General features: G+C 40.8%; 1 protein-coding gene and 1 long non-coding RNA gene across 12 annotated transcripts in view; one reads left to right on the plus strand and one right to left on the minus strand.

Moving 5' to 3' along the window:
* Positions 1-2704: 2704 nt before the first annotated feature.
* col7a1l (collagen type VII alpha 1-like) overlaps positions 2705-12667 on the minus strand; it is a 79189-nt gene continuing 69226 nt past the window's right edge. For 8 of the 11 annotated variants that reach the window (XM_082509981.1, XM_082509982.1, XM_082509983.1 and 5 more), the window contains 5 exons: positions 10153-10206; positions 10007-10055; positions 7999-8175; positions 5338-5409; positions 2705-3316 (listed from right to left, as the gene is read on the minus strand). In XM_082509981.1, coding sequence (XP_082366107.1) covers positions 3108-3316; positions 5338-5409; positions 7999-8175; positions 10007-10055; positions 10153-10206 — 561 coding nt within the window. In that variant the 3' untranslated portion in view covers positions 2705-3107. Of the gene's footprint in view, positions 3317-5337; positions 5410-7998; positions 8176-9220; positions 9434-10006; positions 10056-10152; positions 10207-12667 lie in introns of those variants that run through there. The other 3 variants (XM_082509984.1, XM_082509979.1, XM_082509980.1) reach the window with 3 other exon arrangements.
* LOC309691941 lies at positions 8173-9815 on the plus strand. The gene is made up of 2 exons (XR_014272166.1): positions 8173-9227; positions 9310-9815. It is a non-coding gene; the product is annotated as an uncharacterized lncRNA (long non-coding RNA).

Genomic DNA, 12667 nt, shown 5'->3' on the forward strand with positions numbered 1-12667 from the left:
CAGTCTGACCAGCAGCGTCTCCTGCTCGTCCATTCCCACTGTATTCTTTTAGTAGAGCCATCAAAACGCAGCCCTACGCCAGCAACAACGTCATCCCGTTGACATTTTGGTTCGCAGTGAGCCATCCCATTGGCTGTGAAGCAATGAGGTAGATGAATGAAGAAAAAAAAAAGAAGAAAGTTGTGGCCTCCTGTTGGTGGACCGAAGGCGTCACGACTATTGAAACTTTTTTTTCTGCCTCGCATCAGACTTTAAAAAAAGTGTTTCATGTGCAGCTGCTCCACGGTAGCGTGTAAGAGTCCCAACATCTTTAAGTCATTCAGTAGCATTTGCGTGAAACTGACAGGTTTGCGGTTGATCAGCACCACGGACAGCTCCCATTGACACGTTTGTTCTCAGCTGAGCGCATTTGACGCTTATCTCAGGCGCACTTGGCAGGATATGTTTGGGTTGTGGATCAATAGTTAAATGAAATTGTCTCACATTATAATATTAGGCGTGTCTTCAGAGGTTTCCCAATTACCGCTGTTAAAGCTGCACAAAGAGCGGATCCATTTATGATTTAAAGTAATTAAAAAGTAATGGTTGCAGTGATGAAAGGATATTAAGGTAAAACAGAGAGGATAAAAAAAAACAATCAGACCAAATTGGGTAGAGGATGGCGATAGAAAGAACGAGGAGCCAGCACAGGTACAGAAAACCAAACATCTAAACCTGCAAGCGTAAAAACCATAGGTGGGGCTGTCACACCGTCAGCTGAAAGAGGACTGGAAAAGTTGGATTTTCTTTGAGATGCTCTGCAGCCCGGGTCCAGAGAGAAAGTGACATAGAAGGTGATTGATCTGGTTATATTCAACTATGAATGTCATTAGTTAAAGCGTATTAAACCTTATTATATAAAGGTAGAAAGCGCTCACATTACATGCACTGTTTTAGACAATATCTTTCTATAATGAATATATCATTGTATGTTCATTATAGCGAAATGTAAACCTGTAGATTCTAGAACAGGTCATAAATATAACTCTTCACTTTATCAAAGCAAATTAAAGTCCTTCAAATACAATATTGTCTCTTTAGCTCATTTTATATATTAATTTCAACAAGACGAAGAACTGAATGAAGAATAAAGGTGCAGAGTTTAAAAGTTTCCCTGCTCTTTCAGATGTCTCCATCGACATCAGTTTCACATCTATTAATAAAGAGATGAGCATTTGTTCCATTTGAAGTTTTAATAAGTTGAGTGACACCACATATAAAAACTTCTGTGCGCGATTCACAAATGTTTCTTCAAAAGAGACGGGAGATATCTGAGATTTTCTAGAGAGCACTGTGTTTTAATTACCGTTGAGTGTACACATGACACGCAGCAGAGTTGATGTACATTACAATGTCAGAATGAAAAAGAGCATACAGGGGGAGACGGCATCAAAGGGCGCTGGGTCAGGGTCTAATGAGCAACTTCACTCACCTTCATTAATATGAATGTAAGTCTTCACAGCTGGAGTAATTGCGTTCCGTGACACACGAGGCAATGAGATATCCTCCTCCCACTCCAGCTTCCTCCGCAAGTGATCTCTGAAATGGAATTACATGCCCCCTTCAACATCAAGGGGGACAAAAATCCTACATTTATTACATTGACGCTGGTTTGTGTTGCTCTGCTTAGGAGTGAAGGCCTATTGACCACAAAGCACTTTCTTGCTACTGTTTATACTTATAGGTTAAAGGTTGAAAAGATTAAAAAACAGCTAAGTTGTCACTGAGCTCACAAGGCCTAAGAAAACCTTAAGTAGTGAGGCTGTCCTGCATCTGCATGTGTCTTCGCAAAGCAAGTTGTTTATTTTTCCTCATCTCTATTTGTCCCTTTATAACTGGATTGGTTCAAAAAGTGTAAATGTCTACATAAGAGTTTAGCAAAATCTACAAGAAAAAAAATGGCAACTTGAAACTATTAAATATGAAATTAAGCTTATGCTTTAAGAAAGTTTTAATATTTCTTTTGCCTTGTGCTTAAATTAAACATTTTTAATTTTATAATGAGATTTCTTTATGTCTAAAAATATCAAGTAGACATATCAAGCATCGTTGCGTGTGGGTGTACATCAGAGTACAGAATCGTGACTAATATGAAGGAAGCCTCTTGGGGCTTGTCTCCTCTGTCAACTTGAAAAACACTATTTTTACAAACCAACCTGAAAAACAGATTAGAGATATGAAAGAACCCAGGAGCAACAACCTGGCAACTTGAGAGCCTAAAATGTGTCGTGCATTTTCATCTGTCACACTGCCAGAAGAGAAAAAAACAACAACCAAAAAACTTCAATGCGTGCTGCCCCCTCATCAACACCCACACAGGAATCCCCAGCTACTGCTGAGTCGGTCTGATGGAGAGTCCTCTAAAACAGCCCCTGCGTGAGCTCCCACACTGGGCCCCTGTTGGCCCCTCATCTGGCTCCCAGCCTGACCCATAACACCCCCTGCCAAAGAAACATATGTAGTGGTGGAGGAGTCAGCAGGCAGTCAGCTATCAGCTTCTCATTTCTGCACCACACAGGATGTAGGGCGATTGACAAAACATAAGAAAGGTGACAGTTATATAAAGAGATACGCTCTAGCGAGCTGGAAAATGAAAGAGGCTGGCATGAAAAAGACAAATCGTGAGGTGGATTTAAGATTTTTTTTTTTAGTAATGTTTATTTTTGGCACGTTTACATTCAAAATCTTTGTCAATGTCAGTCTATTTTAGTAACACAGCTGCAAGAAAACATACTTACATGTGCAGATGTTATGTGAAATTAAGAAAAAAATCATTCACATTTAGACTACATCGCATCCCATTATCCATATATAACAAATTGAAAAACATCTGTTAAAATATATAAATAAGAGCAATGCAAAATGCAAAAACAATAACATTTTACACAGTTATGTACAAAATTAAGCATCTTGTTTGGGGGTTGCTGGCTCAGTCTCCAAGGTTCTGCGGCTGTGGAGGTGTACATTTTTTTTATAGCATCTATAGTATCCGCACATTCATATTGTATAACCAAAAATCTCTTCAAAGCAGGATTTTTTTTCAGTCACTGGATTAACTGTTTGAAGGATTATTCCCTGCGCGATCTGATTGGTCCCCCCATAACTCGACTCTCCGCCTCACACCATTCCTCGCACTCATGTCTGGAGGAGAATCTGTTTTGGTTGCCACCACAGCCCCCGTAAACAAACGGTCTGCATTCCCCCGATCGGGCGTGGAAGTACCAGACCAGAGAATAGTCTGAACAGGCTCCTTCTGACATCGGCTCCAGGCAGCGGTCTGTTAATGAAAGAACAGGTAGATGAGGAAAAGCGTAAAGCTGCCCTTCAAACTGACATGCTGTGGAGTCACTCTACTTCAGGGGTGGGGGAACTCCAGGCCTCAAGGGCCGGTGTCCTGCAGGTTTTAGATATCACCCAGGGTCAGCAGATCTGAATCAAGTGTCTAGTTCATTTCCAAACCTCTGGTGAACTTCAAGACATGTTGAGGAGATACTTTAGCCATTTAAATCAGCTGTGTTGGATCAAAGACACATCTAAAACCTGCAAGACACCGGCACTCGTGGCCTGGACTCTATTTTCACAAGTGTTAGATTCTCAACAAAGTGCACAGAATATGTTTTGTTGAGTGTATACTCACTTTAACTACAGTTATGGTCAGAAGTTCACACACACATTTGAATTTAGCTTGGATTTTTCTGTCATCCAGGCAGGGATCAAAGTATACACGCAGGATCAAATATATACATATACTCACTTAAATCTTTAAATAAGTGATAAGTTCTACAATGTCTTAACTTGACAAAGCCAAGGCCAGTTAAATTCTCTGTTGTCATCACGATTGACTACAACTGGTAGTTTTCCCTGCTTAAAAAAGGATTTGTTTGACACTACTGATTGAACTGATCAATACTAACAATGGGAAAGTCCAAGGAACTCAATGAAGATCTAATAAGGAGAATCTCTTGGAGCCATTTGTAAACAACTGCAGATTCCAAGATTGCCTAAAACATCCATCTTTTATATCCGGGCCCAAACTCTGCTGCAGGTCCATAAGTCAAACGATCACTGCAGCCTCACTAAGAGCTGAAAAACTGTCTAAATTCTTTCATCTGTAATAAAATGATCAGCGTTCTGCTCTACCAGGTGTAACAATTGAGTTTAACATCCAGGCATCCATGAAAACAGAATTTATGACATTTAACGGAGTTAGACGTTAGCAGGGAGTTAGCTCGCTAGTTTCCATCTAAACATAATACAGCATGTCCTGACTGCAGGGTTTTGGAAACAAATTAAGATGCACAGCTCTGCTATCACTTCCAACATAAATGGAGACAGAAAACTAAACAGCAGTGATGTTTTTAGGGTTACTGAAGTTTGGCTAGCTGGTATATAATGATGTGCTACGTGATTGCTAGCGACACAGCTATGTTAGCATAATATAAACAGTGAAGCTTGAGGAGGAACTCTAACTCTTTTCCACTCAAAAGTTAACATGAGGATTCTCGATGGTCAGAGACAAATGCAATCGCATGGCAGGATGCTGTAAACGGACCAAACTTCAGTCGGGACTCGGGAGAGCAACTGAGATCATCCATCCACAATACGAGGTTAGTCATTAATATACTGCTGCATGGGCTGGGCTGTAGTTACATGTAAGGTTTTAAAAACTGAGCTTTAAAATGAATAGCGGTAATAAAAACCGAGAGAGGCCGATAGTGATCACTGACTGTTTTTAGGGGCTTTTTGAGGTTAAATAGAACAAGATACAAAGCATTAAAACATGTTAAATACACAACAGCCTTGTTAAACGCAGGGTAGTTTGGGCCCAGAAGCAGGATTCATCACGTCATCACTTAAAGACCGGATACAGTTTATTTAGCTACTAGTGCTGACGATAAAGGACAGTGTAACTGATAATGATTACTATTTCTTTTTAAATTTATTGTTATAACTGATTATTAGTGCAAATTGTAGCCATATTAATCATACAGTGTCTGTTGCGACAACCCTAGCTGTAACTTAAACTTTATTTTCCTTCTGTAACCGATCCAACCCCTGGGAAATAAAACAGATAAAAGGGTATTTTGAAATGACTGAAAACTTGTTGTGGAAGCTAATATTTCTCCCAGGTTCTCCCAGGTCTATGTGAAAACATTCAAAAAGCTCGAGTGTCTTTACTATGAAAAGGGTGTTGAGTGACATCAAATTTATAATTTTGTTTTGATACACAAAGCAAATAAAGGGAACAAAAGAGGAGGGAAATAGACACAAACAACATCAGTTTTCTTGGTAACTCACTTGCTGTGTTTCTTCCATATACCCTTCTCTTCTTCCTTTGTCCCCACTCCACAGTCCCTCCATCATGAGTATCTGAAGCCAGAAACAAAAGCAATTACTGATACACAATAAAGAACCACCTTCACTGGACATTACGAGTGCCAGTGACATTTTAGCTCATCCAGCAAATTAGCGAGAAACAGTTCTGGGCCTTCCGATCATCAACTTTCTGTTTTTCGTGCCAGCTATAAAGTACAAACTTTTGAGGGAATTCATATCCTGCTATCATTAAAGCTAAACGATAAAAGGGGAAATCCAAAAGTATCATTAAAAAATTATTGATAGAGCTGGAACGAACTTTGAAGCACTTCAGCTTTTTGTTCTACAAGGCCTGCTGTATTGCTTTCCCTTCATCTGGATTTATCAAACAACATCACTAATGTAGGGTTTTACTATATTCAGAAAGTGAACAATAAACACTCAGTTCTGAGAGAGACGCTTACATAAAGGAATTCTTCATCACAACAAATGATTTTTGCACGTGGATTTCATAAAAAGGAGGCTTTTAAAGAAATCAAGCACAAGCTGACCCCCTGATTATAAATACACAATGAAATTTAAATCACAAGTAAACTCAATAATACCAAAATACAAAAATACCAGTGGAGCATCTGCCTCCATTTCACCCTATCCCAAGCAACTTTTTGTGTGACACCAATCTTCTGCATGTTCTCCTTCACTACACTCCATGAACCTCCTCTATGGACTTCCTCTGTTCCTCTTTCTTCAGTATCTTTTGTCTGGTATGTGCTCTATCCCTCCTCTGCGCATGTCCAAAACCATCTCAGCCTGCCAACTTTGTCTTCGAACTGCTCAGCCTGAGCTGTCGCTCTGATGTACCCGTCTCTAATCTTGTCCATCCTGGTCCCTCCCTAAAAAATCTTAACATCTTCAACTCTGTCACCTCCAGCTTACAGCAGGTCTCACTACCGTCTTGTAAACCTTCCCTTTCAGTCTTGCTGCCACAAATCACCCCTGGCACTCATCTCCACCCACTCCACTTTGTCTGCACTTTCTTCTTCACCTCTCTTGTGCACTTCTACTGAGTTTGGATGGCTGACCCCAGTTATTTTAAACTCACCAATCTTCACTATCACTTCACTGTTATATCTGTCTTCCTCTCATTCACACACTTGTATTCTGTCTCGCTTCAAGTGACGTTCATCACTCTTCTCTTAAGAGCATACCTCCACCTCTCCAGGCTCTCTTCCACCTACTCCCCACTCTCATTACAGATCACAATGTCGTCATTGAACATCATAGTCCACGGAGACTCCTGCCTGACCTCATCCATCACTGCTGCAAACAAGAAGTGGCTCAGAGCCGATCCCTGATGTAATCCCATCCCTACCTTGAACCCATCTGTCACTCCAACTGCACACCTCGCCACTGTCTTGCTGTCCTTACACGTTTTCACTCCTTGGGCATCCTCTCATGAAAACAATCTGGTTTTAACACAAAAAAATCCACTACCCACTCTCCTAGACATCTGCATACATCCACAGGTATGCAGTCGAAAGTTTTAAATGTTTGTACTACAAAAGTAATAAAATATTTAGCCCACATGTGAAGAAAATCCTTCATTCTTGGGTTTTGTTTTTTTTTTACAAAAAGATGCTTCATTCCTTGTGAAGAATTTTATCCATTGAGTGCTCACAATCTAGCATTTCAGGACAGATAAGAAGAGCTATTCACGTGAGGTTTATAAGTTTATGTAAGTATCCGCTAGAGGAATATTGTCCATCTTAATTATTTGTTGTAAAACATCAGATTTCGTGCAACAAAACAAGTGAACATAAACACCATATTTATTTAGGTGTGAATGCTGAGCTGTACTTGTACAATCATTATTTGGGGAACAGATGAGTACTATATTTAATGATTTAAATGAATAAATAAACCAGTTGACATTGACACAGGGCAATGACAGCCTTGTACTTTGATCAGCTGTCTGGTTTATGTACCTGAAGCAAGAATTACAATAATTTGGGATGCAGAAAGCAATTTCTGCCCGTGGCTGTATTAGCTAATAAGCATCACGGCATGTGAGATTGCTGGTACAAGCTGACCTTTGGTTTAACTTTGTGGCTTCCCTGTAATAGCACTCTATTTAATAATTACTACATTTTGGTTTCCTTTTCTGTCCATTGCTTAGCCTTTTTTGGGAGAGCACTCACAGTGGTGAGACTGACAAGAAAAAATGGAAAAAGTAAGCTGGTATGGCATCACAACACAGATCTCTAGATGTGTCTGAACTGAGTATGTTGCAGTTCTGGGATATTTGCATCACTTGTAGATGTCCTAAAAGGTAAAAAAAACCTGGCACATAAAGAAATATTACCTAATCACATCACCTTTAATCAGACATGTTCAGCATGTTCATTGGTGCTTTTACCTTAATGTTTAACTAAAGAATGGATACAGTATCAGAGACATGTAGGCAGGCTTGTTTTCTTTGTCCTTGTCAGGACACAGCACATTTTAATTGCCTGCATCACAGCTGCTACACATAAGGTTGATATATGCAGCTATTTAGCTAGACACTTGGTCACACGCTATCTAGGGCATCTGTGTGTTTGGCCAGAGGCGCTGACCCTGCAAACAGCTACTTGTGTTTCTTACCAGTCTGGTTTTGTGGGTGCCCTTCTCCCATGTTGTCTGCCATGTTTTCTTCCATACTTTGTTCATGCAGGTCATGGGTGATAGATTTCACAACGTCTTTTTGGTCATTTTCATTCTTAGTCACTGCAGTTGTTGCATCTGGGTCAACAGATTTTACCATGAACTTGTATTCCAATCCTGCAGTGATAAAAACAGCATGACTTTTTTTTGCTAGGAAAATGGGAAATGGCTAACACCTCTTTGGGAATCATCTTGTTGGGGCAGAAATACTTTTATCTTTTTTATGTTTGGATAATTCACAGTTCACTGTGAAGTAGCTGACTTAGAAAAAGAATTTCTTTCAAAATGGTCATGTACAAGGACTGAACTGAAAATGAGTGATGAAGCAGCAAATGGACAGCCTGGAGAACTATCGCTCACAAGGACTGAAACAATTACAAGCAAGTCTGGCTCCTTGGAAGCAAAGTATAAAGAAATGAGGGCTGGCACAAGGTTTTTGCACAGTACTGTATATATTTGTCATGCATCAAATTTAAGTAATTAAATTAGCCATAATACCATAATTTAACTAGAATTCTAAGTATTTAAAATATTTTCTTGCATTCTTTTATTCCCTTCAGCTCACTTTATTTATTAGTTTATACTTTATTTCCCTGTAAAGTGTTCCTATGAATATGTGGGAGTGCTATTGTTTAATAAAGACAAACAGCAGGAAACAAGAAAACAAACACATAAAAAAAACACACTATCTATTCACAGATTATACTCGGAACACTTCATAAATCAATAGACTGTTCCTTTTCTGTTATCGCATACAAAAATTAAATAATATTTAAGCATCAACCACTTGTGGGTAATTAGCATGTCTGAGAGGCAAACCTGTGTTACCGTTACTAATAGGCAGCAGGAAAATCCAATCCTTGTCAAGGATGCAAAATGTAGTCTAGATATTATACAATAAATTCAGTTAAATTGTCACGGTCGGACGGTCTTCCCGGACGACCTGCTTGTTTGTGATGTGTGTGTATGCCCTCCTCTCTTTCTCTCTCCCTCCCTACGCTGCGGGTCTGGCTGCCGAGGAACGGCGTCTCCGAGAGAGTGAGAAAGGCCAATCTCTGACCCGGAAGTGTAATCTTCGGCTCCAGCTGCCGCTAATCTTTCCTCACTAGACGGAGGTATTTAACGATGTGTCCAGACGGCAGTCGACGCTGGATTGTACTCGGAGCTCGGTAGCTAAGTGTGCGCGTGATCTTGTCACCCGCGTGGCCAGGCAAGCCTTCTCATCCGTTGTTGTGTTTGCTCGACTTTCAGATTGGAGAAGTACGGGACGGAGGAGTGGAGTAAAGGATTCACTGGTGTTTTCAGGAGGAGGAGCTCACACGGAAGGAGCGCACACAGACCTCACGGGAAAACTCACCTTCACCACTTCTGGGAACTGAGAAAAAGGACAATTGTTGGATATATTGATGTTTAAGGACTATCTTTCACGCACTGTAAATAAACGCACTGTCTGCTTCAACCCAGAGCTCCGCGCTTGAGTCCATACCTTCCATCAGCCGTGACATAAATTGAGTTTAATTTAAGATCATCTCAAATTGTGGTTTGAGTCACAGAGCTTTCATTCTATCTTTCCATTAACACATACGGCATGCCAAAATGTCTTCAGTGAAAAAGGTGTGTTGCAGACAATCAGCCTCCAAATATCGTGAATGTGCCGTGGAATCTGGGTGAGGCGTTCTACTTAATGGCTGTCTTGTGTTTGTGAATGGCTCTGCTGTTGCTGGCACCATGATGCGTGTTCCTCTGAGAGAACATAACAGATGGCTGAACACACACGGGTGCCATGCTGCTGCCACGGGAGCTCTACAACAAACAAGCACGCGTTCGCAATATGCAGGCCTATCTAGAGGCACACGTTTATTCACTCATGGATGAAGTACAAGTGCACGTACTGTAGGAGGTTGAAAATGTACAAACGAATAACACGTGCGCACAAGCACACTCTTACCGCACTTTTCTACCACCTCCTGGTTGACTAGCTCCTTCACTTCTTCAGCCTTGAAACGAAGAAATGCAAGAATGTGAATAATTTAAATGACAAGTCAGTTTTTAGCCTTTTGTCACGTGTGAGTGTGCAAGCGTGCTAAGACGTACTGAGAGTCCAGGCTCTCCTTTCTCCCCTTTTGCTCCTTCAATACCAACTTTACCCTAAAAGGAAAAGATATTAACATGTTATATTTATATTGGATGACAGATTCAGACAGTTTACTGACATTTGCACTGAAAAGTGATGAGGCACAACAACATATTTGGACCCACACTTCTCTCAAGTTAACATGTACACAATATTCAGTTAAGGAGAAGACAGCCATGCAGGTAATTTCACTTATTTTGGCTTATTACACCTTTTAGATCTAACAAGGACTAAAAGTCGTGTGAAAAGGAAAGTTTTCACAGCAAGTGTGACCACCTCTATTAAAAGGTTTTTAGTGGTGTGCCAGACTGAAAGCATTCAGGTGTGTGTTAACACAATGTCCACTTACAGAAGTGAACATCGCAGCAATCATGTGTTTTATTTTGGTGAACACATGAAATACAAAAATACAGATCTGGAGACTACAAGGCTGAGAACTGAAAACATACGTGAGAGAGAATATAGTGCCCTTAAATATGAGGTCACAAGCCAATTTTTAAAATCAAATCAAAATACTTAAATCTCTTGATTGTTCTATTGCTGTGTGTTTTGCATGTGTTAAAAAAACCAGTTTGCACAGGGCTCTAGTTCTTTAAATATAAACAAAAAGTGACATTTACTGTCAATGCTAAACCATTTATTTGAGCTTGTGCACAGAATACATGAGAGTTCAAACACTGGAACAAGAGTGTTTTAACTGTGACCATTTTTAAAAAAAAAGTAGAGGTATGATTAGGCAAAAAGGTCTGTTACTACTGGTGATTTTTGAAGTCTGAAATCTGCATGTTGCAGTTTGCTAACACAGCTAATGTTATTCAGCTGATTTGGTGTGTCATTAATTGCTCTATGTAATGGTATCATGGTATTTGCGAAGGACTACATAGACACAATACCTTCAAAACGAAGTTTAGTAAGATAGCCAAGATATTAGTGCCTTTGGGACAGAGCTTTTAAAAGAACACTGTTGGACGGGATGTGTTTATTTAGCTACTGAGTATGACTATCAAAAGTCTCTTGCAGACAGACCTGCAATACTTTTAATGCTGTGCAAAATAAAGGCGCAACAGAACTAAACTAAAACTAAATAATTAGCCACACTTTTACATTATCAATGTATCAAAAAACAATGTGCAACATCAAAGGGATTACTCATTAGTGGCAAACAGACAACTCTTCAATCCACCACATCTAAACAGAGCCTTGAGCATCTTTTAATCTCTAATGTGGGCTGGATCTGTTTTGGAGACCAAACAAGAAAATATCTTAAAGAAGAGATAATATTTTCTTGGTGACCAGAAAAATATCTTCAGGCAGCCAATAATGTGTGTAATGCATTTTAAATAATTTCATTTAAATTAAACATTTCTAATGACTCTGTCACACTAGAGTAAAAATAGAAAGACAAACTGTAACCAACTACAAGTAGTTGCAGCAACCAACTGGTTGTCCATGTTCAAGGTGATTGCACACATTGAGGGAGGTAACCTGTCTCCAAACAATCCCAGTCTGACTTGCATTATTGTTGCTGGCGACTTCAACCACACCAACTTAAAGACAGTCCTCCCCAGATTCCACCAACATGTCTCCTGCCACACCAGAGGAGACAAGACTTTAGACCATGTGTATTCCAACCTGGCTGGAGCCTACAAAGCCACACCCCTCCCCCACATTGGACAATCGGACCATCTCTCCCTGTTCCTCACACCTCGGTATTAACCACTCATCCAACGTGTGAAACCTGCTGTGAGGACAATTAAAGTGTGGCCAGAGGGGACAGACACAGTGCTCCAGGACAGATTTAAAAACACAGACTGGAATATGTTCACCCACACAGACCTGGACCAGTACGCCTCATCTGTACTGGATTACATCTCCAAAACCACAGACAGTGTCACCACCCAGAAACGGATCACCATGTACCCCAACCAGAAGCCTTGGATGAACCGGGATGTTCGTCTCCTCCTGAAGGCCCGCAACACTGCCTTTAGGTCAGGAGATGCACACGCCTACAGTACAGCCAGGGCTAATCTAAAGAAGGGCATCAAAAAAGCCAAACACCATTACAAAAAGAAGGTAGAAGAACACTTCTCCAACTCCAACCCCCGACGCATGTGGCAAGGACTCCAGACCATCACAGACTACAGGACCACCAAACCCTCCCCCGCATCCTCTGATGTCTCCTTCCTCAACGAGCTCAACAACTTTTATGCTCGTTTTGAGCGAGGGAACCCCACAACCACAACCAAAGCAGACATGACGCCAGACCACCAACCTATGACTCTCTCCCCCACCGATGTAGGAGCGGTGCTGAGCAGGATCAATGTCCACAAGGCTGCAGGCCCTGATGGCATCCCCGGGCGTGTTCTCAGAGCGTGTTCTGGGGAGCTTGCAGGAGTGCTCACAGACATATTCAATCTGTCCTTGGCCCACGCTGTGGTACCGGCCTGCTTCAAATCCACCTCCATCGTCCCGATA

Source organism: Aulonocara stuartgranti (assembly GCF_965226115.1).
Source record: "Aulonocara stuartgranti genome assembly, chromosome: 17".
NCBI classification, from domain to species: Eukaryota; Metazoa; Chordata; class Actinopteri; order Cichliformes; family Cichlidae; genus Aulonocara; species Aulonocara stuartgranti.